General features: G+C 45.6%; 1 protein-coding gene across 4 annotated transcripts in view; it reads right to left on the reverse strand.

Moving 5' to 3' along the window:
• Positions 1 to 1,065: 1,065 nt before the first annotated feature.
• LOC141107808 (leucine-rich repeat and fibronectin type III domain-containing protein 1-like protein) overlaps positions 1,066 to 25,502 on the reverse strand; it is a 170,906-nt gene continuing 146,469 nt past the window's right edge. For all 4 annotated transcript variants that reach the window (XM_073598792.1, XM_073598791.1, XM_073598789.1 and 1 more), the window contains one exon: positions 1,066 to 1,443. Coding sequence is in view for 1 of the 4 variants with exons in the window: in XM_073598789.1 (XP_073454890.1) it covers positions 1,439 to 1,443 (5 nt within the window). In the remaining 3 variants the exon portion in view is untranslated. The remainder of the gene's footprint in view (positions 1,444 to 25,502) is intronic.

The following is a 25,502-nucleotide window of genomic DNA, read 5'->3' on the forward strand; positions in this document are numbered from 1 at the left end:
TGTTGAAGACTTGCTCGGCTGACGTTCCTTCTGGCTCCTGATCCTGCTTGCTGAACTACTACGTTTATCTCTGGCTCTCTGACATTTGCTTGGCTGACTACGACCTGGTTACTGAACTCTGGCTTGTTTTGACTACGCTTACTCTGTTTACCTTATTATTATTAAACAAGTGTGATTTAACTATACTCCTGTCTCAGTCTGATTCATGGTCCCTGATACATTGCTTTGTGCCCTGGTGCGCAGTCATGTTGGAACAGGAAGGGGCCATCCCCAAACTGTTCCCACAGAGTTGGAAGCATAAAATTGTCCAAAATGTCTTGTTATGCTAACGCCCTAAGAATTCCCTTCACTGGAACTAAGGGGCCAAGCCCAACCACTGAAAAACAACCCCACTTCATAATCCCCCCTTCACCAAATGATTTGGACCAGTGCACAAGGCAAGGTCCATTAAGACATAGATGAGCGAGTTTGGGGTGGAGATACTTGACTGGCCTGCACAGAGTTCTGACCTTAACCCGACAGAACACCTTTGGGATGAACTAGAGCGGAGACTGCAAGCCAGGCCTTCTCGTCCAGCATCAGTGCCTGATCATACAAATGCGCTTCTGGAAGAATAGTCAAACATTCCCATAGACACACTCCTAAACCTTGTGGACAGCCTTCCCAGAAGAGTTGAAGCTGTTATAGCTGAAAAGGGTGGGCCAACTCAATACTGAATCCTACAGACAAAGACTGGGATGCCATTAAAGTTCATGTACGTGTAAAGGCAGGTGTCCTAATACTTTTGGTAATATAGTGTATATTGCGCCAAATAAAGTCTGAACAGTTATTTGGAAGGATGCTATTTGGAAGGTTTCTTTTTGTGTCTGATCCCTACTGCAGTAGTTTTACTATTTTGGAACCATTGATCAATATTAAGTTAGGCGTTGCCTATCTGTAACATTTCCAAGACAGTGATATTCAAAGTTAGACTCTACAGCGACATTCCATTCCTACTATTTTTTCTGTGATATGACATGTGATTAAACACCTCCTGGTCTATCTAACCATATTCATGACAAGAGCTTTTTAGCGGACAAGCTTTTATTACAAAACATCTGGGTGGTTTACAAAAATTATATATAAAAAACTAGAAAAACATCTTGGAGTTCCGTGGGAATTAGAAATGATTTTGAGGATGTTAGTGTCCAAGGTGGATTGAAGAAGAAAGTGTTGGGGGGCCGATTGTGTTGTGAGAATAATATGGAGCCGCCAAAAGGGGGGGGGGGGATCAGAAACTTCATCCAGCTCATTTCCATGGAAACAAGTCTGTAACAGCGATCCGACGGCAGATGAGAGGGTAAGGAAACAGCCACAATGTAACCTCTCTCAATGAATCAGCTTTTAACCATCTGATGGCCGATGGGGTTTCCGGCAAATCCACATTCAACTGGCCTCTTCATCCTTATAACAGAAAACACAAACAAACACTAAATAAATAATCTGGGCAATCAATAATTTATTGCATGCTCATCTGAAAAGCAGCAGAAAACCCCACCCTTGGGTACTTTAAGAGATCAAATGCTCCCGTTTCCTTCGACAAGTATTTTTTATGATGGTTTTGAGATTGGAGGCTTTCGCGGACAAGTTACGCATCTCAAGAAGAGAGACGCCTGGGGCACAGATGTAGGACATAGTGAAAGACATTTAGATAGACCTACTTTTTACCAGTGAGAGCAAAGTACCGAAATCATCTTAAAATTATAATAATAGTAATCCTTTCCAGCAAATTTTAGGTTGATATCATTAGATTTATTTTTCTCTACACCTCTTATTCATCAGGATTTCCCCCAATTATCCAAATATCCTTTATTTTAGGTGTATCTTTGTAAAAAAAAAAAAAAAAAAAAAAAAAAAAAAAGGAAGATAGAAATAAAGTACAAAAAAAAAACCACACAATAAAAACAAAACCCTTGTACAGGTTTCCTGACCAGCCTCCTATTTATTAAAGTCAGGTGCAGGGTGGATGCCATTTACACTGTCCTGCTTTCAGTTCATCTGGGCATTTGCATTAGCTGGCATCTGCATTGCACCCCAGTGTGCAGGTGGGACTTCAAGCTTCATAAAGATAAACGGGAGAGCCGAGCTGGAGAGATTTGGTTCAAAATAGATACCTGTTGTATCCACACTTGTACTTGTTATTTTTTTTTTAACCATACATTTTTATTAAAGAATTTAGAAAAAGAAAAAGCAATATATAATACATATGTTTAAACACAGTAATATGTATACAGAGAAGAGGTGCCAAAAGTTGGTAACAGTTACATTTCAATAAGGAAATAGAGTAGTCATGTACAATAGAAGTGGTATAAGGTACCTGAGCAAAAACTTTAGGAACCCATATAGGGTTTTTAATGCAGATGTACACCCTTACTTTAAAGCTGAATTCCAGACTTTTAAATATATAAGTGTTTCACCAGGCCTGCAGAAACACCGCTCAGCGCCAGGCACCCAAACAGACCCAAAGTGTAGATAAATTAATATTTTAGATATTTAAAATACTAGTGAACATTCACAAGTGCATAAACGTAAATATACATCAATATGCGACTATAAATTATTCACAAATAAATAAATGAGATTACACTCCACTTTGTCTGTTTAAGCAGAGAGAAATTTAGTAAAAGCAGCTGTCTCAAACCAAAAAGTACCAATATTAAATCTGTGTTATAAAGTAATCCCAATTAGACTAAATTATCACACTAGACAGCGCTAATGTTGAGCAATTGAAACATGTGGCCAACAACACATAAAAGGACAGTCATATATAAAAAAAAAGTCCCTTAAAAGAAGGTCCCTTATAAAGGGTAGTGATGTAAAGTTCAGGGTGTAGTTCAGATAATTAACAGGTGATCATGAAAACAGTCCTCCACATGCACCTTCCACCGATCACTACGAAATCCACCCGGTGACAGACACTCTCCCCCTAGGGGGTTAAACTCACCAGAAATGGGGAGCAATAAAGCCTTCAGAGTCAGCACTCTTTAACAGCAGTTTGTTGCCATCATCACTATACATAGGGTCACAGATTTGCAGGGCTCATAATGAATCAAGGAAAACAGAAAAAAAGGTGCACATAGCGTAATCCTGTTTATTGACAGACAGAGAACCCCCCTTCAATAAAATACGTACATCAAGTAAAATCAAAAGTGAGCAATCAATCGAACAGGCAGGTAATGTAAGTGTGTCAACTTCACCAAAGGATGTCAGCGCCGCTACACAGGAAAAGATGAATACTTCCTGGTTGTGCAGATGACTCAGGTGGAGCGCACACGTCACTTCCTACGTCGCGTTAGCCACGCACTGACGCGTTTCGTCATATCCTTGACTTCAACAGAGGGCGTGGCTACACGATGAGATGGCCAGCTTATATATCCCTCTACAGCCCGCCCAGCCAATCACCGCAAGACTCAGCTTTATTTTATTGTATGTGAGATTTATATGTTAGATTAGTGCAGCGCCCTTATGTCCCTCCGCACTGTCTTTGATAAGCCGCCAGTGAGGCTGGGGCCGGCAACGTGCACCCGCCGAAACCTGAGTCTTGCGGTGATTGGCTGGGCGGGCTGTAGAGGGATATATAAGCTGGCCATCTCGTCGTGTAGCCACGCCCTCTGTTGAAGTCAAGGATATGACGAAACGCGTCAGTGCGTGGCTAACGCGACGTAGGAAGTGACGTGTGCGCTCCACCTGAGTCATCTGCACAACCAGGAAGTATTCATCTTTTCCTGTGTAGCGGCGCTGACATTCTTTGGTGAAGTTGACACACTTACATTACCTGCCTGTTCGATTGATTGCTCACTTTTGATTTTACTTGATGTACGTATTTTATTGAAGGGGGGTTCTCTGTCTGTCTTTGTGCAAGGGATTCTGAGTCAATAAACAGGATTACGCTATGTGCACCTTTTTTTCTGTTTTCCTTGATTCATTATGAGCCCTGCAAATCTGTGACCCTATGTATAGTGATGATGGCAACAAACCGCTGTTAAAGAGTGCTGACTCTGAAGGCTTTATTGCTCCCCATTTCTGGTGAGTTTAACCCCCTAGGGGGAGAGTGTCTGTCACCGGGTGGATTTCGTAGTGATCGGTGGAAGGTGCATGTGGAGGACTGTTTTCATGATCACCTGTTAATTATCTGAACTACACCCTGAACTTTACATCACTACCCTTTATAAGGGACCTTCTTTTAAGGGACATTTTTTTGATATATGACTGTCCTTTTATGTGTTGTTGGCCACATGTTTCAATTGCTCAACATTAGCGCTGTCTAGTGTGATAATTTAGTCTAATTGGGATTACTTTATAACACAGATTTAATATTGAATTCCAGACTTACCTTAAGGCTCCGTTCACACTTGTACAACTCCAAAGTTGCACTGACTTTGGAGTGCAACTTTGGTGAAATTTTGATGCAACTTGGACACAACTCTGGATGGGTGCAACTTGGATATGACTTTGGCCTTGACCAGTGATAATGGACAACTGTTGCACACAAATGTATAACATTCAGATACAACTTTCATGCAACTTCTGAGAGTTAACATTGAAGCCTATGGCCCTCAAAATGCATGAAAGTCGGACCAAAGTGGTTAACAGTGGCAGCCTGTCCATAAGGGGCGCCGCCCCCTAATCCATTTGCCTGGCCCCTAATCTACATGCAGGGCACCGGACGCATGGATTTCAAGGTTTTTTTTTTTTTTTTTTTGAAGCACATGATTAGAGCCTGAGGCTCCAATTGGCTTCAAAAAAGGGTGGGCTTGGGGCACAGAGCACTGTGCCCTGAGCCCGCCCAGTTGTGTGACAATAGTGAAGTCATATTCGCTATTGTCTTCCTGATTCCCCTCCCGGACAATCAGGAAACGGGTCATAAAACCTGATTGGCTGAGAGGAGAAGCGGTCATATGGGCCGCTGAGGAGGAACCTGTCAAGGAGGAGGAGACACAGGGTGAAGCCACCGTGAGGCTGAGGAGGAGGAGATGCAGGGTAGAGCCACCTAGGAGGAGCCCATGACGTATATGGGGTAAGTGCGGGGCTGGTGGGCAGATGAGCGAGCAACGGGGGGGGGGTGCCCTGATCGACCGACCAAACGGGGGGGTGTAAATGGAGCCATAGTTGTTTAAGCAACTTTCCTGTAATGAAATTGTTTACTCTGATTTCACTGTACACTGTGCGCTTCTGACAGTGTGCATTAGAAGGTGCAGTTAAACAGAGCCTGCCTTATTTCCTGGCTGGAGGACATCCAGCATCATCTATCAAGCCTGACTGTCCCTGCCTGCCCTCTTCATTCAGCGCTTTAAAATTATGGAGGTTCAGTGTCATTTGTGGGTTTTACCTAGGGTGGTCTGCATGTAAATTTAGCCTGTCTAGAAATGCCCACTCCTCCAGACAAACCTATCAAGGCATTTTGATATTTGCATAACTCCTCCCAAGAGCCAACCTACTGCTTGCATCAGGCCTGTGGGGCTCTTGTGAAGAATATGGAGGTACCCTCCCACCAGCCACGCTCCGCATGCATCGTATAGACAGGAACATAGTGATGACATCACCAGATCGAAAAAAAAGTACCTAATAAAAACCGAAATGTTTTATTTTTAAAAAAATAATTAGCATGTTGATGGGGAGGGGAGGTCCAGGGAAAGCAAAATATAAGGGGATTAAACTGCAGCTTGCCAGTCCACTGAAAAGTAGTAATTCATTAATTTTGGCAGATTAAAGCAGGATAAATCATTATGCCAGAAAAATATAATATTGGATAGATACTTCTTCAAATTGAACAATATATCCCGCAGTCCTTTGACAAACATTTGGGTGGTTGCTATGGACAAAACCGGCTGGGGGTTTTAAGCACCCCTCCCCTTCAAAAAATATATTTATAATGCTTTAGATCGGGGTCCTCAAATTTATAAACTGTGACCAATGGTAGTGTCAGAGTAAACAATGCTCAGCGGTCAGTAGAACAACGGGAGGAATAGTTCCCCATCATCTGTATCATTTTTGTCAATGGAGAGGAATAAAGCCTCATCATTGGTATCAGTAGGAGGAATATTGCTCCATCATTGGTATCAGTAGGAGGAATATTGCTCCATCATTAGTACCAGTGGGAGGAATAGTTCCCCATCATTGGTGTCAGTATAAGGAAAAGTGTCCCACCATTGGTGACAGTGAGAGGAATAATGCCCCATCATTGGTTTCAGTGGAAGGAATAGCTTCCTGTTGTTGGTGTCAGTATAAGGAATAGTGCTCCACTGTTGGTGTCAGTGGGAGGAATAGCGCCCCATCCCTGGTATCAGTGGAAGGGATAGTGCCCCATCATTAGTGTTGGTGGAATAATTGTACCCTATCACTGGTGTCAATGGGAGGAATAGTGCCCCATAGTTTGTGTCAGTGGGAGAAATAGTGCCCCATCATTGGTGTCAGTGGGAGAAATAATGCCCCATCATTGATGTCAGTGAAAAGAATTGTGCACCATTATTGGTGTCAGTGAAATAATGCTCCATAGTTTGTCAGTGGGAGAAATAGTGCTCCATTGATGGCGTACGTGTATGGAATATTGCCCCATTGATGGGCCAGTGGAAGAATTATTGCCCCATCATTGATAATAGTGGGAGAATTAGTGCCACATCATTTGTGTCAGTGGGAGGAATAGCACCCCAACTTTTGCATCAGTAAAAGAAATAGTGACCCATCATTGGTATTAGTGCGCCCAATAAAGAGCGTCAGTGGGAGCAATAAAAGCATTTCTTGCTCAAGACATATTTATGGTCTGCCCGATCGAAGGTATGGAAAGGATGTGCTTTAGTTTTAATATAACTGCATTAATCAGTGTCTCCGTTTCCCATCTCAAGAACCTGGGAGTTATTAGAGCACATTATAATCACTTCCAGCCACTAAGAGAGAATAGAGGAAGGTATCACTGCAACCAATACAGTGGAAACTGTGCCAAATGGTCAATTGCATTAGTTAAATCTTGATATAGGCTACAATATAAATAATGTATCATTTTCTTTTGTCTATTTTTTTTTTTTAAGTAGAACACCAGACAAAATCTTTTTATTCGTTTTAAGTAGAGAGGGGAAAGGAAAACCTCAGAGAAGTATTATTGAGGCTCTGTGAGAAAGCTTCTGGGAAATGAGGGGGGATCCCCAACTATCCACCCCACCCCCCCTCCAAAAAAAAAAAAAAGACTACAGTACAATCCACACAGAATTTCCTTCTCCAGTCTACTCAAAACTAAAATAATGGTGTATGGCTGGAGTTCTACCCTAAAACTAAACCTGTGATTAGGCAAGGGGCATTCAAATAACTGTATATTCTTAACAAGCAGAAGATGACTTGCCCTTGATGTTAGGTATGTGTTAGTACTGGGAGGCAGATAGCTGTGATTGTTTGTCATTGCAGTCACATGATCGACAGCCCATCCTGGCTAGTGCAGACAGCTTGGTCAGTTTCTTTGGAGTGCGCAGTGTGTACCCCTCAGCACACAATCCTGGATCCCTATGGATGCATATGTACGGCGATGGCTCAGCATTAAAGTCCAATCACCCTGCCACTGTATATGCACTGTATACTCAAAAGTATTGGGACGCCTGCACATGAACTTTAATGGCATCCCAGTCTTAGTCTGTAGGGTTCAATATTGAGTTGGCCCACCCTTTGCAGCTATAACAGCTTCAACTCTTCTGGGTAGGATGTCCACGAGGTTTAGGAGTGTGTCTATGGGAATGTTTGACCATTCTTCCAGACACACATTTGTGAGATCAGGCACTGATGTTGGATGAGAAGGCCTGGCTCGCACTCTCTGCTCTAATTCATCACAAAGGTATTCTATCGTGTTGAGGTCAGGACTCTGTGCAGGCCAGTCTAGTTCCTCATCCCAATTTCGATCATTCATGTCTTTATAGACATGAATGAGCAAACCTAAATGAGATAAGTGCGGGGCTGGTTGACCGACCAATCGGGGGGGGTGCCTGTGACCTCACCGACTGACCAAGAGGGGGGTGGCGGCAGGTGGATTGTCTTCCGCCCCCCCAAAAAAAAATATACCACCAGTCGCACTGCCCACCATTTTAATGAATGCTACCATTTTGCATGCAACACACTGCTATACCAGCTAATTTTGGAAATTTTACAGTTTTCTCCCCAAACCAGCTTTTGGATCAAATAATTCAGCTTAATGCCCAGCATGGATGTGCTTAACTTTCCACATAAAGATGCATTGATTCAATGCATGCTATGGGAAAACATTGAACTGGCTGAGCTGGCCAAATCTGATGATCTCAGCCAAGAAAGCAGGACCAAGCGGAGCAAGCTGGGTGGGACCGACACCATGAGGGATTATTTTAAAAAGGTAAGTTTTTACCCTTTAATCCCAGCAGAGAGGGCACTGTGCATGCATTCCTTCACTATAGGGTCATGAATACATATGTTTACATTTCTGAACCTGAAGTGTTACGTAATGGCATCGGTACTCTTGGGTCAATTAATTAATTAAGTAATGATTAAAAATAAATAAATCCCCCCCCCCCCCCCGAAAAAAGGGGGACAGTGTCAGTAGGGCAGAGGACGTGTGTCAGTAGGGCAGAGGACGGTGTGTCAGTTAGGGCAGAGGACTGTGTGTCAGTAGGGCAGCAGATGTGTCAGCGGGGCAGAGGACAGTGTCAGTTAACCTCCAACATCCTGCTGTGGGCAGCAGTAACCACTACCTGCCTACAAACTGATGCAAGAAACTGAGATATTTTCTTAAAGTAGATCTAAACCCTAACTAGATGACAGATAGTTTAAAAAAAGGAGAGAGGGGAGAGGGACAGAGAGAGAGAGAGAGAGAGAGAGAGAGGGGGGGGGGGAGAGGAGAGAGGGGGGGAGAGAGAGAGAGGGGAGAGAGAGAGAGAGAGAGAGAGAGAGGGGGGGAGAGGGGGAAGAGAAGAGAGAGAGAGGGGGGAGAGAGAGAGGGGGGAGAGAGGGGGGAGGGGGGAGAGGGGAGAGAGAGAGGGGGGGAGAGAGAGAGGGGGGGAGAGAAGGGAGAGAGAGAGAAGGGGAGAGAGAGAGAGAGAGAGAGAGAGAGAGAGAGAGAGAGAGAGAGAGAAGAGAGAGAGGAGAGAGAGAGAGAGAGAAGAGGGGAGAGAAGGGAGAGACAGAGAGAGAGAGAAAGAAGGGAGAGAGAGAGGGGGGGAGAGAGGGGAGAGGGGGGGAGAGAGGGGAGAGGGGGAGGAGAGAGAGAGAGAGTGGGAGAGAGAGAGAGGGGAGAGAGAGAGAGGGGGATGGAGAGAGAGAGAGAGGGAGTGGGGGGGAGAGGGGGGAGAGGGGGGAGAGAGAGAGGGAGTGGGGGGGGGGAGAGAGAGAGATCTATGAAAATCTGCAAGTGCGCTCTCTCTCTCTCTCTTTCTCTCTCTCTCGTCTTTCGTCTCTCTCTCTCTCTCTCTCTCTCTCTCTCTCTCTCTCTATATATATATATGTATAAGAAGACAGGTGACAGAAATATATCTGTCTCCATGTAGTTGTCTTATATGCACTATACCAAGAATATTATTAAAGTCAAACTTAAGGCAAACCCCCCATTTTGGATAGAGCAAGGAAGGGTTATAACTCCTGTCAGATTTTTTTCGCCATCTGTGTTCCATCACTGAGATTTCCCTTCACTTCCTGTCCCATTGCCAAACAGGAAGAAGGGAGAGGAAATCTCTACAAATTAAGGGAATGCCCTGGGGACCCCCAGGTCACCAGAACTAATGCCCCTATTGGAAGATTTCCCCTCTATTACTTTTTGGAAAACCCAAAATGTGGGATTTTCTTTTACTTTCAATGATAATGGTAAACAGGACAAATAGGATGAATCCTCTTAATGGGGGCACAGACAGCAATAAAAACCTGATAGGGGGTTCTAATCCCTCTGCACTCTGTCTAAAACTAAAAAATGTTTTGCCTTTAGTTATACTTTAAGTCTGTAATACAGTGTGCGTGCGTAGTGGTCAGCTTGCTGTATATTAGAAGGTGAAGCTGTTTATTGTAATAGAGCTTATATGCAGATCTTGTTATTTGAGGTAATCCTGTCTCTTCTGGACTGGGATTCTAGAACTGGTTTTAGTTTAGGGCTCAATAAACTAGAGTCAAGTTAGGCATCGTCTGGTAGTTAGAGGTCTGGTTGTATGACATATTAGAAGCTACTAGGGACTAAGACAGAGTAGATAGGCTGCCTCTGAGTTCCTCTGGTTTCAGCTGGTGAGAATATTCAGTTCAAACTGGTTGAACCACGGCTGTAGGATCTCCCCATCACCGCTAATCTTGTCTTCAGGTCTCCAACAAAAAGACAGATACGGCATTGCAATCGCCCTCTTTATGTTGATAGCACCTGTTTGTACATGGGATGTACATTGGATGTATGTTTGTACATTTGATGTATGTACTATTATTAAAGCGGAGCTCCAGTCCGCCCCCCCCCCCCCCCCCAAAAAAAATGAAAAGTCAGCAGCTACAAATACTGTAGCTGCTGACTTTTGATATTAGGACACTTATCTGTCCAGGGATCCCGCGATGTTGATGTTAGCCAATTTTAGCTTTCTAACTGGCCAGGCGGTGGGGGAAGGAAGAGGGACCAAACGCCAGGTCTCCCGGAAGTGGGGACGGGTACCTGTCAGAAACGAGTACCCATTCCTCCTCCCTCCAAAGAGTGGCAAATGTGGCACCGGAGGGGGGGAGGAAGCAGAGCTTCCACTTTTGAGTGGAACTCCACTTTAATCTTTTCTTATATAAAGCTTGTAAAATTTCTAAACCGGTGTGCATCCATATGTATTTATGGTTAATGGTATATGCTGGCTGCAGTAGTTCCATTGCTCCCACTTACTTTGTTTAGATTACTGGTTAATATCCCAGGAAGGGAATCCCTTCTGTTCACATTGGCCCTGTCCTGGGTGGAGGCACTGCCAACTTTATTATCAAACCCTTTCTTCCACTTGAGACAATGTAACAATGCAGTTGGGAGCCTGGAAAAAAGCATAGTCACCTCTAAACAGGATGTGCCTAAACAATCATGGCAGGATCACCGGCTACTGTATTATTTTAGTGAAATCTGTCTTTGGTGGGATTTCCAAGCTGTGGTGCCTAAAAGGATATTAGCATTGCAGTTTTCTTTGTTATAACACTAAAGCTATGTACACATGATAGGATTTTCCGACAACAAAACAGTGGATTTTTTTCCGAAGGATGTTGGCTCAAACTTGTCTTGCATACACACGGTCGCACAAATGTCGGAAAATTCCGAACGTCAAGAACGCGGTGACGTACAACACATATGACGAGCTGAGAAAAATTAAGTTCGATAGCCAGTGCGGCTCTTCTGCTTGATTCCGTGCATGCGTGGACTTTTGTGCGTCGGAATTGGGTACACACGATCAGAATTTCCGACAACAAGTTGTTGTCGGAAAATTTGAGAACCTGCTCTCAAACATTTGTTGGCAGAAATTCCGCCAACAAATGTTCTATGGAGCATACACACGGTCTGACTTTCCGACAACAAGCTCACATCCAACATTTGTTGTCGGAAAGTCCTATTGTGTGTACGGCCCATTAGCCTGATCAGTTTATCCTCCCACTTAACTGACTTGGACGCACAGCTTCGCCAGGTATCACAGTTCAGATACCTTGGCGTAGAGATATATAGTGACCTTCGTCAATTCATCGGCCTGAATTTGGCCCCGGTGATGTCTCGGGTGACCCACCAATTTTCCTCATGGAAGTCTCTTTCTCTTAGTCCAGTGGGACGCGTAAATTTAATTAAGATGTCTGAAAAAAGATATATTTTTTTCCGCGCTCACAGATCAAGGCTTGCAGCCTACCCTTACTCCCCCCTACAGGGGTGAGATAAAAATACAAGGTATATATGGATAGGGGCAAATGGCGCTACCTATGTTGGATACGTATCAATGGTGCCTTAACTATATGCTGTATAATAACTGTGTGCTCTCTTAGGGTTGGAAACAATGTACTATTGCAGAACCGTATTTAAGTTATATATGTGCCCAATGGGATAGATATCCCATAACAAAGAGTGCACCCAAAATATACAAGTGTACCAGCGGAGTATATATATATATATATATATATATATATACAAGTGTAGCAAAAGTTACCAACAATAGTGAATATTATTGACATTAGTTTTATAAATAGTAAGTGTATCAGCACACACCCTCCTCCTATTTTGTAAGAGGTTAACCATATATTAACAATTCATTCTCCAGCTGTATCACTGGCTAGTGAGAGGTCTCTATTCAGTCCATACCCAGTCCAATGTAATAGTTAAATATATCTCCACCGTGTGCAAGTGGCTTGTTAGCTGAGGGTCCAGTCACACCTCCTTTTTTACCATAAGTGCAATCACTATTAATAACAGCCAAGTGTAACGTGTGCCAAAATATATATAGAAAAAATATATGTACCACATAAAAAATAATAAATTAGCAAAATGTGTCAAAGATAAACCACTTGTGACATAAATAAAAATATATATATATATATATATATATATATATATATGAAAATTTTTTTTATATAATTATTAGAGATCACTATTGTAAAAGTTCTATTTTGAAGACAGTTCATTCAGAGATTCCTGCATGAGGTGACTGTGGTGATAGCAGTAGTTGATGGTATCCAGTGACTTAAGTGCTCCCCCTCAAGGGTCCCCACTCACCAGCTCCCTGCACCCCCGCAGGGGTAACACGCATCTAGTATCCTCGATGTTCCCTTGGAATCCAAATAGGGTTTCCGCTCCAGATGTAGCTATCCTTCAGGATTAGGTTTTATCTTCATATAAGAAAAAACAGGGCTCCCATAGTGTGATAACGTAGTGTATTTATTAAAAAAACTCGGTCCATTGACCAATGGTAAAAATAAGTATACAAAAATTATTAAAAACAAATATCACTCCCGCAGGGGAAGTGGAGATATCACACTGCGTTGGGGAGATCAAGCCCGGAGAGGAGCTCGTGGATGTAGCCTAACAGCTGAGCGGCGTGCGCCCCAGCTGCGTTCCACACTCTCTCCGACTTCCGCGTGTGACGTAGGTACGTAGCTCCGCCTTAGATAGCGCCATTTGCCCCTATCCATATATACCTTAATTAAGATGTCTATCCTGGCCAAATTCACCTACTTATTTAGGCAAACTCCTGTCCCCATACCTATTTCCTTTTTTAATAAATTAGACAGTTTAGTCATATCCTTTGTATGGAATGGAAAGGCCCCTAGAATCGCAAAAACAACCTTACAACTACCGGTTACATTGGGAGGCCTGGCACTCCCAAGTTTCCTAAAATATTACTGGGCGGTGGTCCTGGTGATGTTAAAGTGGTGGTTGGCGGAGGAGCCTCTAACCCGGCATCCGCTGTGGAGGCCGCGTTGCTTGGTTCCTATTCGGAGCTAAGAAATCTCATACATAAGGGGCCCCGCTCCAATCCCAAAATGTCTGTGCCCATGAAAACGACCATCAAGGTATGGGATACGGTGAACACGAAGCTAGGGAAGCAAAATACCTGGTCCCCTGTGACACCACTTTTGAGTCATTTTCAATCGATACCAGATCCCGTCATATGGGCTAGATACGGAATAGTTGCCCTGAGTGATATTGTATCGCAGGGACAACTGATAACATTTGATGATCTGAAGAGTAGAAAAGGCCTCCGAAACCAGATGTTTTTTAGATTCCTTCAGATAAGACATGCTTTTCGTTCCCAGTTTCCTGGTCCGGTGATCTTGCAGATGTCAGATTTGGAAACCGAACCCCCGCGCACCTGAAGGAACCAGACTGCTGTCGACTATTTATAATAAACTTGCACGCCTGGACACGTCTAGAGTCTCACAATTAATGTCTACCTGGCAGCGTGACATTTCTGACCTGACTGATGAGGACTGGGAAGAGGGGGTGCAGCAATACCTAACTCTGACCATCTCCTCCAGGGATAGGTTTACCCAATTAAAATTTCTGCATTGGGCTTATTACTCCCCATCGCGCCTTGCTAAAATTTACACAAATAGAACAGCCACCTGTCCTAGGTGTGGTGCGGATGATGCTGATTTCTTCCATACGGTGTGGACATGTCCAAGGATAGTGGGTTTTTGGAAGACAGTTCTGGATGATATTAACTCGGTGGGCAAAATCAGGGTCCCCTGCAGTCCTATCCCCCTCTTGTTGGGCATATGTGACTCTCTTGAGGCCCCCAAAAGGAAAAAAATATTCGTTTTTTACACAGCAATGTATGCCAGAAAGGCGATTCTCCTTAACTGGAATCAGCCTCAACCACCCACTAAACAACTATGGCTCTCTCTCATCAATGCAGCCCTGCCCCTATATAAGCTAACATATATGGGGAGAAATTGTCCGAAGAAATTTGATAGGATCTGGGCGGGTTGGGTGGAGGCCAAACACCTGACCATTCCATAGACAAATTAAGTACCCTACCTTATTCTATTGGCTACCCATTCATCCCTACTCTCTGTAATTTTGCTCCGGACATGACCTGCCCGGTATACAGCTAGTATATAACTAGGGTTGGGGGACCCCTGTCAGGCTTCCCCTCCCCCTCGCCCCCCCCCCCCCCCCCCAAGGGTCTTATAAGGTGACTATGATTTGGAGATTTAATAGTCTACTTTCGCCACTAAGTGTCAGATTGAATTGTATTATTTTCACTGTACTTATTGACTTGACATGGTATAGATGATCATTGGACACTATCTGTCTTGAGCTAATGTAACTTGTTTTTTATTTTTGTTTGTTCAGAACAAATAAATAAACTTTATGTTAAAAAAAAAAAAAAAAAAGTTTATGAAGTGACCAAGCAATACATCAATACTGTATCTACAGAACAGAATCAGGCAAGGATCACTAATAAAGTTCTCTATAATCTTTGGAATCCCAATAGTTGACCTAGATGGGATTGTTTCACCTTTAAAAAAAGTGGGATTTCACTTTAAGAGCCTGTACAAACACACATGGAGCAGTTAGGCAGTAGACTTTATTTACAAAGTTGATTTTTTTTCACTGCTCTGCCTTTTAAAGGTTTAAAGGGTGCAGTTGTGCTCTGAAATAAAAGCTGAAAATGAAAATAAACACCAGTTGACTATGTTGTTTTTTTTTTTATCTCTCTACTGTTCATGACCATGGGGTAGAACATTTTAGTTTATAAATAATTATTTTGCTGCCTTTTTGAAAAATGTATTATGTGGGTGGTTTATAAATAAAACATGTAATACCAGTAAGAAATACACAAATACTACAGAGGATTCAGAAGTCATTTGTGAGATGATTGCCGATCAACCGTCTTGTCAACAAGTTTTACCCCCAATTCAATGTCAGAAATGTGGGATGTTTCCAGAGATTATGGGCAAAAAAAAAAAAAAAAAATTAAGTAAATTGTAAAAAAAAAAAAAAAAACACTTCCACCCCCCTTTACAAACTGGGATACACAACTGTATAGCCCCGAGCTGTAAACAAACAAATAGAATGTAAATGACAGTTATTATTAGACCAACAGAAAAACAATAATGCCGTATCAGAATGGGAGCGAAAAAAGGAAAATATACCTACTGTATACTTGTTTATTTGAAGTTATATATGGTACCCTAAAAAGTGGAATATTATGATATAGGACGGGCAGGCCCCCATTCTTTGTGCTATAACAAATTAATGGGGTGGGCGACTACATGGCAAATGAGGTTCAATGTAGAAAAATGTAAAATAATGCATTTGGGTGGCAAAAATATGAATGCAATCTATACACTGGGGGGAGAACCTCTGGGGGAATCTAGGATGGAAAAGGACCTGGGGGTCCTAGTAGATGATAGGCTCAGCAATGGCATGCAATGCCAAGCTGCTGCTAACAAAGCAAACAGAATATTGGCATGCATTAAAAAGGGGATCAACTCCAGAGATAAAACGATAATTCTCCCGCTCTACAAGGCTCTGATCCGGCCGCACCTGGAGTATGCTGTCCAGTTCTGGGCACCAGTCCTCAGGAAGGATGTACTGGAAATGGAGCGAGTACAAAGAAGGGCAACAAAGCTAATAAAGGGTCTGGAGGATCTTAGTTATGAGGAAAGGTTGCGAGCACTGAACTTATTCTCTCTGGAGAAGAGACGCTTGAGAGGGGATATGATTTCAATATACAAATACCATACTGGTGACCCCACAATAGGGATAAAACTTTTTTGCAGAAGAGAGTTTAATAAGACTCGTGGCCACTCATTAAAATTAGAAGAAAAGAGGTTTAACCTTAAACTACGTAGAGGGTTCTTTACTGTAAGAGCGGTAAGGATGTGGAATTCCCTTCCACGGGCGGTGGTCTCAGCGGGGAGCATTGATAGCTTCAAGAAACTATTAGATAAGCACCTGAATGACCGCAACATACAGGGATATATAATGTAATACTGACACATAATCACACACATAGGTTGGACTTGATGGACTTGTGTCTTTTTTCAACCTCACCTACTATGTAACTATGTAACTATGTATGTAACTGACCAACACTCAACATTACAAAGGTTAGTCCTTAGCAGAATTCATACTGTAGAGCACACCAGTAACAAGAATGTTAAATTACATTTTAAAGTGTTACTAAACCCAGGACCCTGCATTCACTATATCTGGTCTCCCACAGTACACAGAACATGAAAATGCAAATAGTTTAGTAACTATAAACTGCTAAATACCTTTTCTCATCAGCAGTATATAGCAGACTTGTGACTTCTATCAGTATCCAGCCAAGCATTGGTTAAAGTGATTGTAAAGTTTTTTTGTTTTTTTTTAAATAACAAAATATGTCATTCTTACCTGCTCTGTTTAGTAGTGGATTTGCACAGAGCAGCCCAGATCTGCCTCTTCTCTGGTCCCTCTTCAGTGCTCCTGGCCCCTCCCTCCTGTTGAGTGCCCCCTCAGCAAGCAGCTTGCTATGGGGGCACCTGAGCTGAGCTACAGCTCCCTGTGTCCATTCAGACACGGAGCTTCGGCTCGGCCCTGCCCCCTTTCTCTCCTCATTGGCTGACTGACTTTGATTGACAGCAGCGGGAGCCAATGGCGCCACTCTGCTGTCTAAGCCAATGAAGATGGGAGTCCCGGGTAACCGAGTCCTACAACATCACTGGATCTAGATGGGGCTCGGGTAAGTATTCGGGAGGCTGAGGGGGGCTGCTACACATAGAAGGCTTTTTATCTTAATGCATAGAATGCATTAGGACAAAAAACCTTCTGCCTTTAAAATCACTTTAAAGTTTGTAGGAGGAGTTTTCATTCTCCTCTGACTGTCCTATGAGGCTGCATGACCTCTGACCCTCTGTCTGGACAGTGCTGATTGGCCCTGTGCTGATCACATGCACCCCCCCCCCCCAAAAAAAAAAAAAGAAAAAACTTTCTAGCAATACACACCAAACTGAGCATGTGTAGAGTGCCTCCAAGGCTCTGTACTATCAGGAGATGGATTGGGGACTGAAGAGGAAGGGGAGCATCACAGAAGACAGAATCCAGCAGCCTTTTTACACAATGCAAAGGATTAACCCCTTAGGTTCCACAGTAAGTATAACAAGCATGCTTTACTGCATATACACACTGATGTGGGTTTAGTAATACTTTAAAGACACCCAGGTCACCATTTTTTTAAAATTGCAGATAAAAGCACAATAACATTAGTATTTCAAATCTTAAAGTGATTGTAAAGCTACGTTTTAAAAAACAAACATGTCATACTTACCTCCACTGTGCAGTTTGTTGTGCACAGAGTGGCCCCAATCCTCGACTTCTGGGGTCCCCCATCGGTGCCGGTAGCTCCTCCTCGCATCGTATAACCACCTAGGAGAAGCGATCTCCCGGGGGGTTACCTTGCGGACGCGCTCCTGAGTCCAGCATTTGCGTCCATAGACACAGAATCCTGGACTCCACCCCACCCCCCAGTGCCACATCATTGGATTTGATTGACAGCATCGGGAGCCAATGGCTGCGCAGCTATCAACCTATCCAATCAAGATCCGAGACAACGGGCAGAGGGGAAGAGCATGTCTCTTCGGAGAAGGAAATACGGGGCTCAGGTGAGTAAAACGGGGGGGGGGGGGGGGGCAGGGGGGCCGGTCAGTGACAGAAGTTTTTTCACCTTAATGCATAGGATGCATTAAGGTGAAAAAACATGAGGGTTTACAACCACTTTAGATTAAAGTATTTACTCTCCATAAAGTTCTCTTCCCTTGCAATGCGCTTTTGAACTGGTTAGAAAATATGGCAAATCCAGAAGCTTCAATTGGCACAACTCCCTGTGAAGTTTACTACCGCTTTAAAATCACAGGATCCCAGGAACCTCTCATGGGACCCCCTACTGACCCGGTGGCCCTTGCGCAATGCCCAAATGCATAGTTGCCAACATTTAAAAAAAAATTCAGTGACACTTTTTTACTAGTGGTATATTTAGAGTAGCCAACATTCCCTATGTTCCTTCATACATAACAGTAGTAATCACAAAATTAAATGAGTACTAATAATGGGCAGAACAAATATGAGGACTGAGAAGATTTCCTTTAGTTTAACTAACAAAAGTGTGTCCATTATAGAGCTGGTGACATTGAGGATATTCAATATAATTTTAAAGAACTGTTTTTATGCATAAGAGGCATAGGAGAGGAGTATGGGTGGTATAAAAGTGAGAAGTATGTGCAGGTGAGAGTGAGGAATGTGGAGGGTATAACAGTGGGCATGGGCGTCCGCAGAAGTTTTTTCAGGGGGGGGCATAATTTTATGGACACCCATGCTTGGCCCCTTTTCGACAATGTCATGAAGGGAGTTGCTTAGTCACTGCCACTGCCACTGTGCCAAACGCTGCCACTGTGCCATCAAATGCTGCCAGTGTGCCATCAAACGCAGCCAGTGTGCCATCAAACGCTGCCAGTGTGCCCATCATATGCTGCCAGTGCGCCCATCATATTTGGCTGAGAGGCGGTTTAGTGTTAGGAAAGTGAATAGTCATTCGCTTTTCTAACACAGCTGAGTGACCTGCGAGCGCCAAGCATGGCGCTTGTAGGTCACCATTTTTTACGCCTATTAGAGCCTATGGCTCTAATCAGGTGCTTAAAAAAACAACCCCCGCCGATGTAATTCAGGCGTCCTGCACCCGAAAAGGGGCCGGGCGCCTGAGTAGGGGGTGGCAGCGGCGGCCATAAATAGATTCATGCAATGCATGAATCTATCTATAAGTGATAGAGGGGTGGCAGGAGAGAGGGGGCGGCTCTCCTGTGCACCATTAATGCATGGGCCGCCATTGTGTTCTGGACATATTTTGATCTTGATGAAAACAGCTATACAGACTGTATAATACAGTCTGTATAGCTGTTTCCATCAAGATCAAAATATGGCCACAACAGTTCCAGCAATACAAAAAAATTGTACATAGTGTTATCGTTGTACAGGCACTGCTGTTACCTGTGGTTCTTCAGGGATAGTCCAGGCACTGGCAGTCAGGCAGTGTATTCCCTGTCGTCCCGGCCACTGCACGCCACGCAGCTGTGACCTGTGGGAGGAGCCGGCGCCGTGCCGGCCGGATCGGCATAGGTACAACGTAATTTACACAGGCAGAGGCAGCAGCCAATCGAGGAACAGCCGGGTCAGTGTCACATTAAGCAGAGCGGCGAGCGCAGAGGCTCGAGCGGCAGAGCCAATCTGATGCTCGGGCCGGGGATGAGGAGGGAGGTACGGTCACGAATGCATCCATGTGTAGTCGGAAAAGACAGTCGCAGCCCCAGCAGCAGCCAGGCTTTGAAAAAAAACACCACAGCTGCCGCGGAGGCTGTTGCAACACAGGGGGCAAGTCAAGTCTTACTCTGAAGGATTTCAACACACTCTTACGATTCCAGGGGGGGCAAATGACCCCCCTTGCCCTATAGTGAGGACGCCCATGACAGTGGGTACTATGTACAGGAGAGAAATGTGGAGTGTGTGACAGAGGGTAGTATGTACAGGAGAGGAGTGTGGAGGGTATGACGGCGGGCACTATGTACAGGAGAGGAGTGTGGAGAGTGTGACAAGGGGCACTATGTAAAGGAGAGGAGTGTATGACAGCGGGCACTATGTACAGGTGAGGAGGATGAAGGAAAAATGTAAAGGTTTGTGGAAGGATGTTTAGGGACTGCGTAGTGGTTAAGTGGGCCATACATGGATTGAAATTAAGCCAATTAAGTAGAAACCAGCCACAGTCGATCCATTTATGGGCTAGCTGGTTGTACAAGTTAATCTATTAATCAACTTGAGTACAACCAGCCTGCCAGGTTTTTCCCAAAACAATCAGTGCTGTCAGCTATAGTTAGCAACACTGATCATTATATTGTGCGGGTAGGGAATGCTCCCCACTGGCAGAACACAATAACACTGCGGGAGTGATTCCCCCATCCACAAGTCAGCAGGTGAGATGGTGTGTGGGGACAGGCTGGGGAGAGAGGTCTATCAGCAGGGGGGTGTGAGGTGGTCATGGAGGGATATCAATCAGCGGGTGGGGGGAGTAACTGGGAGTGATATCTTTTGGAGTAGGGTCTGTCGTCTGCAGGTTGGGAAATGGTCACCTGTGATATAAGTTGGAGGGAGGTGGCTAACATGGGAAGTGGCTGGGGGGTGACCTAGTTGGTGGGGAGTGTGAAATGGATGATGTTTAGCGATATGGACTGTTACCAGAAAGCTTCATTCCTTCCAGTGTTCTAAACATTGTTTGTCCCCGTGATTATTCGCGCAGTCAGTGACCTCATACCTGTGTGCCAACGGAGTGAGTTATGGGGCATATAGTCCTCTTTGAATCTGCTGCTATGCATCCATGTACCCTAATGCCCCGTACACACGGTCGGATTTTCCGACGGAAAATGTGTGATAGGACCTTGTTGTCGGAAATTCCGACCGTGTGTAGGCTCCATCACATATTTTCCATCGGATTTTCCGACACACAAAGTTTGAGAGCAGGATATAAAATTTTCCGACAACGAAATCCGTTGTCGGAAATTCCGATCGTGTGTACACAAATCCGAAGGACAAAGTGCCACGCATGCTCAGAATAAATAAAGAAAAGCCTGGAGCAACAGCATGCAATGATGTATGCAAAGGGCGCACATGACAGTGGTAGCAGTGTAAGGGTTAAAGTTAATTTGTGAATGTAGAGCCGAGGGGGAGGGAGGATCAGGGGTGGGATTAGTTAAAAGGAGTTCCCGCTCTGGGAGGGACAACAGAAAGATTAGGAAAGTTCTCAGGAAGGTGGTGCTGCGAGCATGGCTGAATTAGAGGGTCTCATGGCCCAGTTGCGGGAAGAAGCAGCGGTTAGGGGAGCTGAGTGGCTGCAGGAGACTATCACAGCCGTGCTACAGGGCTCAACTAGGCAGGCAAGTGGGGGAGAGAGAAGCGGCACTAGAGCACGCCGCTCTCGTCCGCCTGAGCGGTTCTCGCCGGACCGCATGACGTCAGCGCAGCGGCACTCGGGTAGTCTGTCTTCCAGACTCCCGGGGGGCCCACCGGCGAAACGTGCAGCGGGAAGAGAGCGGGCCAGCGGGCGTGCGGCCCCGGCGGGACGAGAGGAGAGACATGCCAGGGATCCGGCCACGGCTAGGCCTCAGAGCAGGAGACACACTGAGAGCGCAAGCCCCGCCCCCAGGATGACGGCGGGGAGCGCCGCCATCGCCTCAGCTGCACTGCCTGGAGGAATCCCCGGGCCTTCTAGTTCTGCGGCAGGGGACAGGCAGAGGGGAGAGAGAAGCAGGGCTGGCCTAACAACTACAGGAGCGGAGGCAAGCAGGGCTGAGGTAGCCCACACCGGTCCTGGGAAGGCAGTCCGGAAGTCCACAGGAGGTTTCGCTGCGCGGAGGAGGGGAAGGATGGCGAGCAATGCGGCAGCCGCGGTCCACATCCCGGGCGGGCCTCCATCGGATTCAGAGGAAAAGCCGGGTCAGAGCGGAAGGGAGGAGGAGTCCGGATCGGAGGAGGAGGCGGCCCCCCTGCCCAGGAGGATGGGGCCAGAAGAGGGCAGACGGTCGGCTGATGGGGCGACACCTAGGCAGCCAGGTGAGCCAACACAGGTCATTGCACTGTCTAGCTTAAATGATGCATCAGGTGTTGCAACTGGGGCGGGAGGTTTAGAAAACAGCATGGCGGGGTCTGGCATAGGTGTAGGAACTCAGGGTTTCCTGGGGTTTTTAACGGGAATTAAGGAACTGGTGCAGAGGTTGGAGGCTGCAGAGAAGCCGGGTGAGGGCCCGAGAGCGGCATGGACACAGCAGACAGGGAAGGATTTAGGAAGTGCTGGGGGGGACCCGACAACAGAGGTTGCAGCTGTGGTCGCGTCGCCTGCTCAGCAAGCTACGGGGAGTGGAGTTGCGCAGGGGAAGGAAAAAACAGCGCTAACAGGAGAGGCTGCGGCGAGGAAGGATACCATTAGGCTGGCGGATGCGGCTCGCTGTGAGGTGTATGTGTGCTACGAAGGGCCGTTAGGAGCGCACTTGAAACAGGAAGTGCGGGAAAAATTATGGAAGGGTGAGTATGTAGAAATATTTTCGTTACTGCCCTTGGAGAAGTTCAATCTTGATAGAGTCAAGCCGGACGACTCCAAAAAAGAAGATGAAGAAAAAAGGAGGTATAGGCTGATACCTAGGACATTTACGAATTGGTTGCAAGCGTTCGCGATCATGGCAAGTGTGATAGGGGAGAAGCAACCGGAACACTGTTCGGCGCTTTTCTGCTATCAGGATGCGATTGGGGAAGCGTATAGAGTATATGGAGGTTCGGCATGGTTGCGATACGATGAACAGTTTAGGCAGAGGAGAGCGGTTCGCCCAGAGCTACGGTGGGACCATAAGGACATCAGCCTATGGATGCGCTTGATGACGACGGCGAGGGCGCCGAACCAGTTTTTTCAGGGGGGAGCCGGTGGACCGTTCGCCCAGGGACATTCGGCTGGAAACAAAAAAGGGGTTTGTTGGCAGTATAACTCAGGATCCTGTAAGTTTGGCGGAACATGTAAGTATAAGCATGAGTGCTCAGGCTGCGGGGGAACACATCCATCATCCAGATGCTTTAAGCAAGGAAAAGGCCGACAGGGAGAGGCTGGGAACAAAAGGGAGGACGCCGGTGATGGTGGAAAGGATGCGGCCGTTTCTCGGTAAGTACCCGGACAGAGCGGCAGCATCATTATTGGAAGAGGGCTTTGCGTGGGGTTTTCGGATTCCATGTAGTTTATCGGTGACTCCCCCGGTGCCCAAAAATTTAAAGTCAGCCCTGCAACATCCGGAAGTGGTTTCGGAGAAACTGCAGAAGGAAGTGGCATTAGGTAGAATGGTTGGCCCTTTCCCAGTAGTACCTATAGTTGATTTGGTGGTATCTCCGCTGGGCGTGGTGCCCAAAAAGGAACCCAACAAATTCAGGCTCATTCACCACTTATCCTTCCCGAAAGGGGGATCCGTGAATGATGCCATAGACCAAGAAGCATGCTCGGTGACATATACGTCATTTGATGCTGCGGTGAGGTGGGTGAGACACTATGGAAAAGGTGCCTTGATGGCTAAGGCAGATATAGAATCAGCGTTTCGTCTGTTGCCGGTCCACCCGGATAGTTTCCGGTTGCTCGGGTGCCATTGGAATGGCGGATTTTATGTCGATCAATGCCTACCAATGGGTTGTTCAGTGTCGTGTGCGATATTTGAACAATTCAGCTCCTTCGTGGAATGGGTGGTAAGGGATGTATCCGGGGTGAATTCGATAATTCACTACTTGGACGATTTTTTATGCATAGGCCCGGCCTCTTCTAGAGTATGCGTGGTGTTGCTGGCTTCCTTACAGCATATAGCAGGCAGATTTGGCATTCCGTTGGAGGCCGAAAAAACGGAGGGACCCTGCGCGGTCATCACGTTTTTGGGCATTGTGCTAGATTCGGAAGCAATGGAATGTAGATTGCCTGCTGACAAATTGGAGGATTTGAAAAAAGAAGTGGCAGGGCTGATAGGAATTAAAAAGGTACAACTGCGTAGGTTGCAATCGGTGTTGGGCAAGCTGAATTTTGCTTGCCGCATACTTCCGATGGGGAGAGTGTTTAGCCGCCGGCTGGCGGCCAGCACGAGCGGGATAAAATCGCCAAAACATTTCGTGAGATTGAGGAAAACGCACAGGGAGGACCTGAAGGTATGGCATACCTTCCTGGAATCCTTTAATGGCAGGGCAATGTGGATGTCAGGACCAGTCAGTAATTTTGACTTGGAATTGTTTACCGACGCCGCAGGATCAACAGGTTTTGGTGCGTTTTTCCGTGGAAAATGGAGCGCGGGTCCATGGCCACAATCTTGGATAGAAGAGGGCTTCACGAGGAACTTGGTTCTGCTGGAACTGTTTCCGGTAGTTCTGGCAGTGGAACTATGGGGTGCATCATTCAGGGATCTGAAAGTGCGCTTTCATGGGGACAATATGGGGGTGGTCCAAGTGATAAACAGGGTCACGGCGTCATCTCCGCCAGTGATCAGGCTGCTGCAGCACTTAGTCCTAAGATGTCTACAACTGAATGTTTTCATTCATGCTGTGCACTTGCCAGGGGTGGAAAACGTCATTGCTGATGCGCTGTCTCGCTTCCAGTGGGACAGGTTCCGGGAGTTGGCGCCGGACGCGGAGCAACACGGGGTACCTTGTCCAGACTGGCTGTGGGAGATTGCGCTGGCATCGTAGAGGGATGGATTAAGCGGTCGGTAAGTGGGAATACATGGGCATCATACAATAAGGTATGGCAGGAGTGGATGTCATTTGGACAAGCTTTGGGGGAAGACCCTGTAGGGCAAGGATTAAGTTCTCTATTGCTGTATTATGTGGCAAAGAAATTGGACGAGGGCGTGTCTGTGTCAGTGATGAATACACAGTTGGCTGGTTTGGCTTTCCTTTTCAAACTACAGGGGCAGCCCGACGTCACTAAGGAATTTTGGGTACGACAAGCGTTGAAGGGTTACAGGAGGGCAGTGGTTAAGCGTGATTCGAGGAGACCGGTAACTTTTGAGATATTGAGGGGGATTGTGGATCAGTTGGGTGTGGTTTGCTCATCTGAATACGAGGTTGTTTTGTTTAAGGTTGCTTTCGTGTTGGCATTTTTTGGAGCGTTTAGGATAGGGGAACTAGTTAGTCCTTCCAAAAAAGTACAAGGGGGAATTGGGTTACAGGAGGTGCAACTTGAAGAGGAGGGGGTATCGATATTTTTGAGGAAGTCGAAGACGGATCAGGGGGGAAGAGGCAGGATGGTGCGAATTTATCCCATTCATGGTTCCCCCCAGTGCCCGGTGGGCACGGTCCGGGAATTCTTGAAGGTTAGGCCGGATTTTCAAGGCCCCTTGCTATTGCATTTAAATGGTAATTTGTTGTCACGTTTTCAGTTTGTAGCTGTGTTTAAAAAATGTTTGAAGGGGTTGGGGCTGGATGAGAAGGATTTTTCATCCCACTCATTTAGGAT

This window comes from Aquarana catesbeiana, linkage group LG09 (assembly GCF_042186555.1).
Source record: "Aquarana catesbeiana isolate 2022-GZ linkage group LG09, ASM4218655v1, whole genome shotgun sequence".
Lineage (NCBI taxonomy): Eukaryota > Metazoa > Chordata > Amphibia > Anura > Ranidae > Aquarana > Aquarana catesbeiana.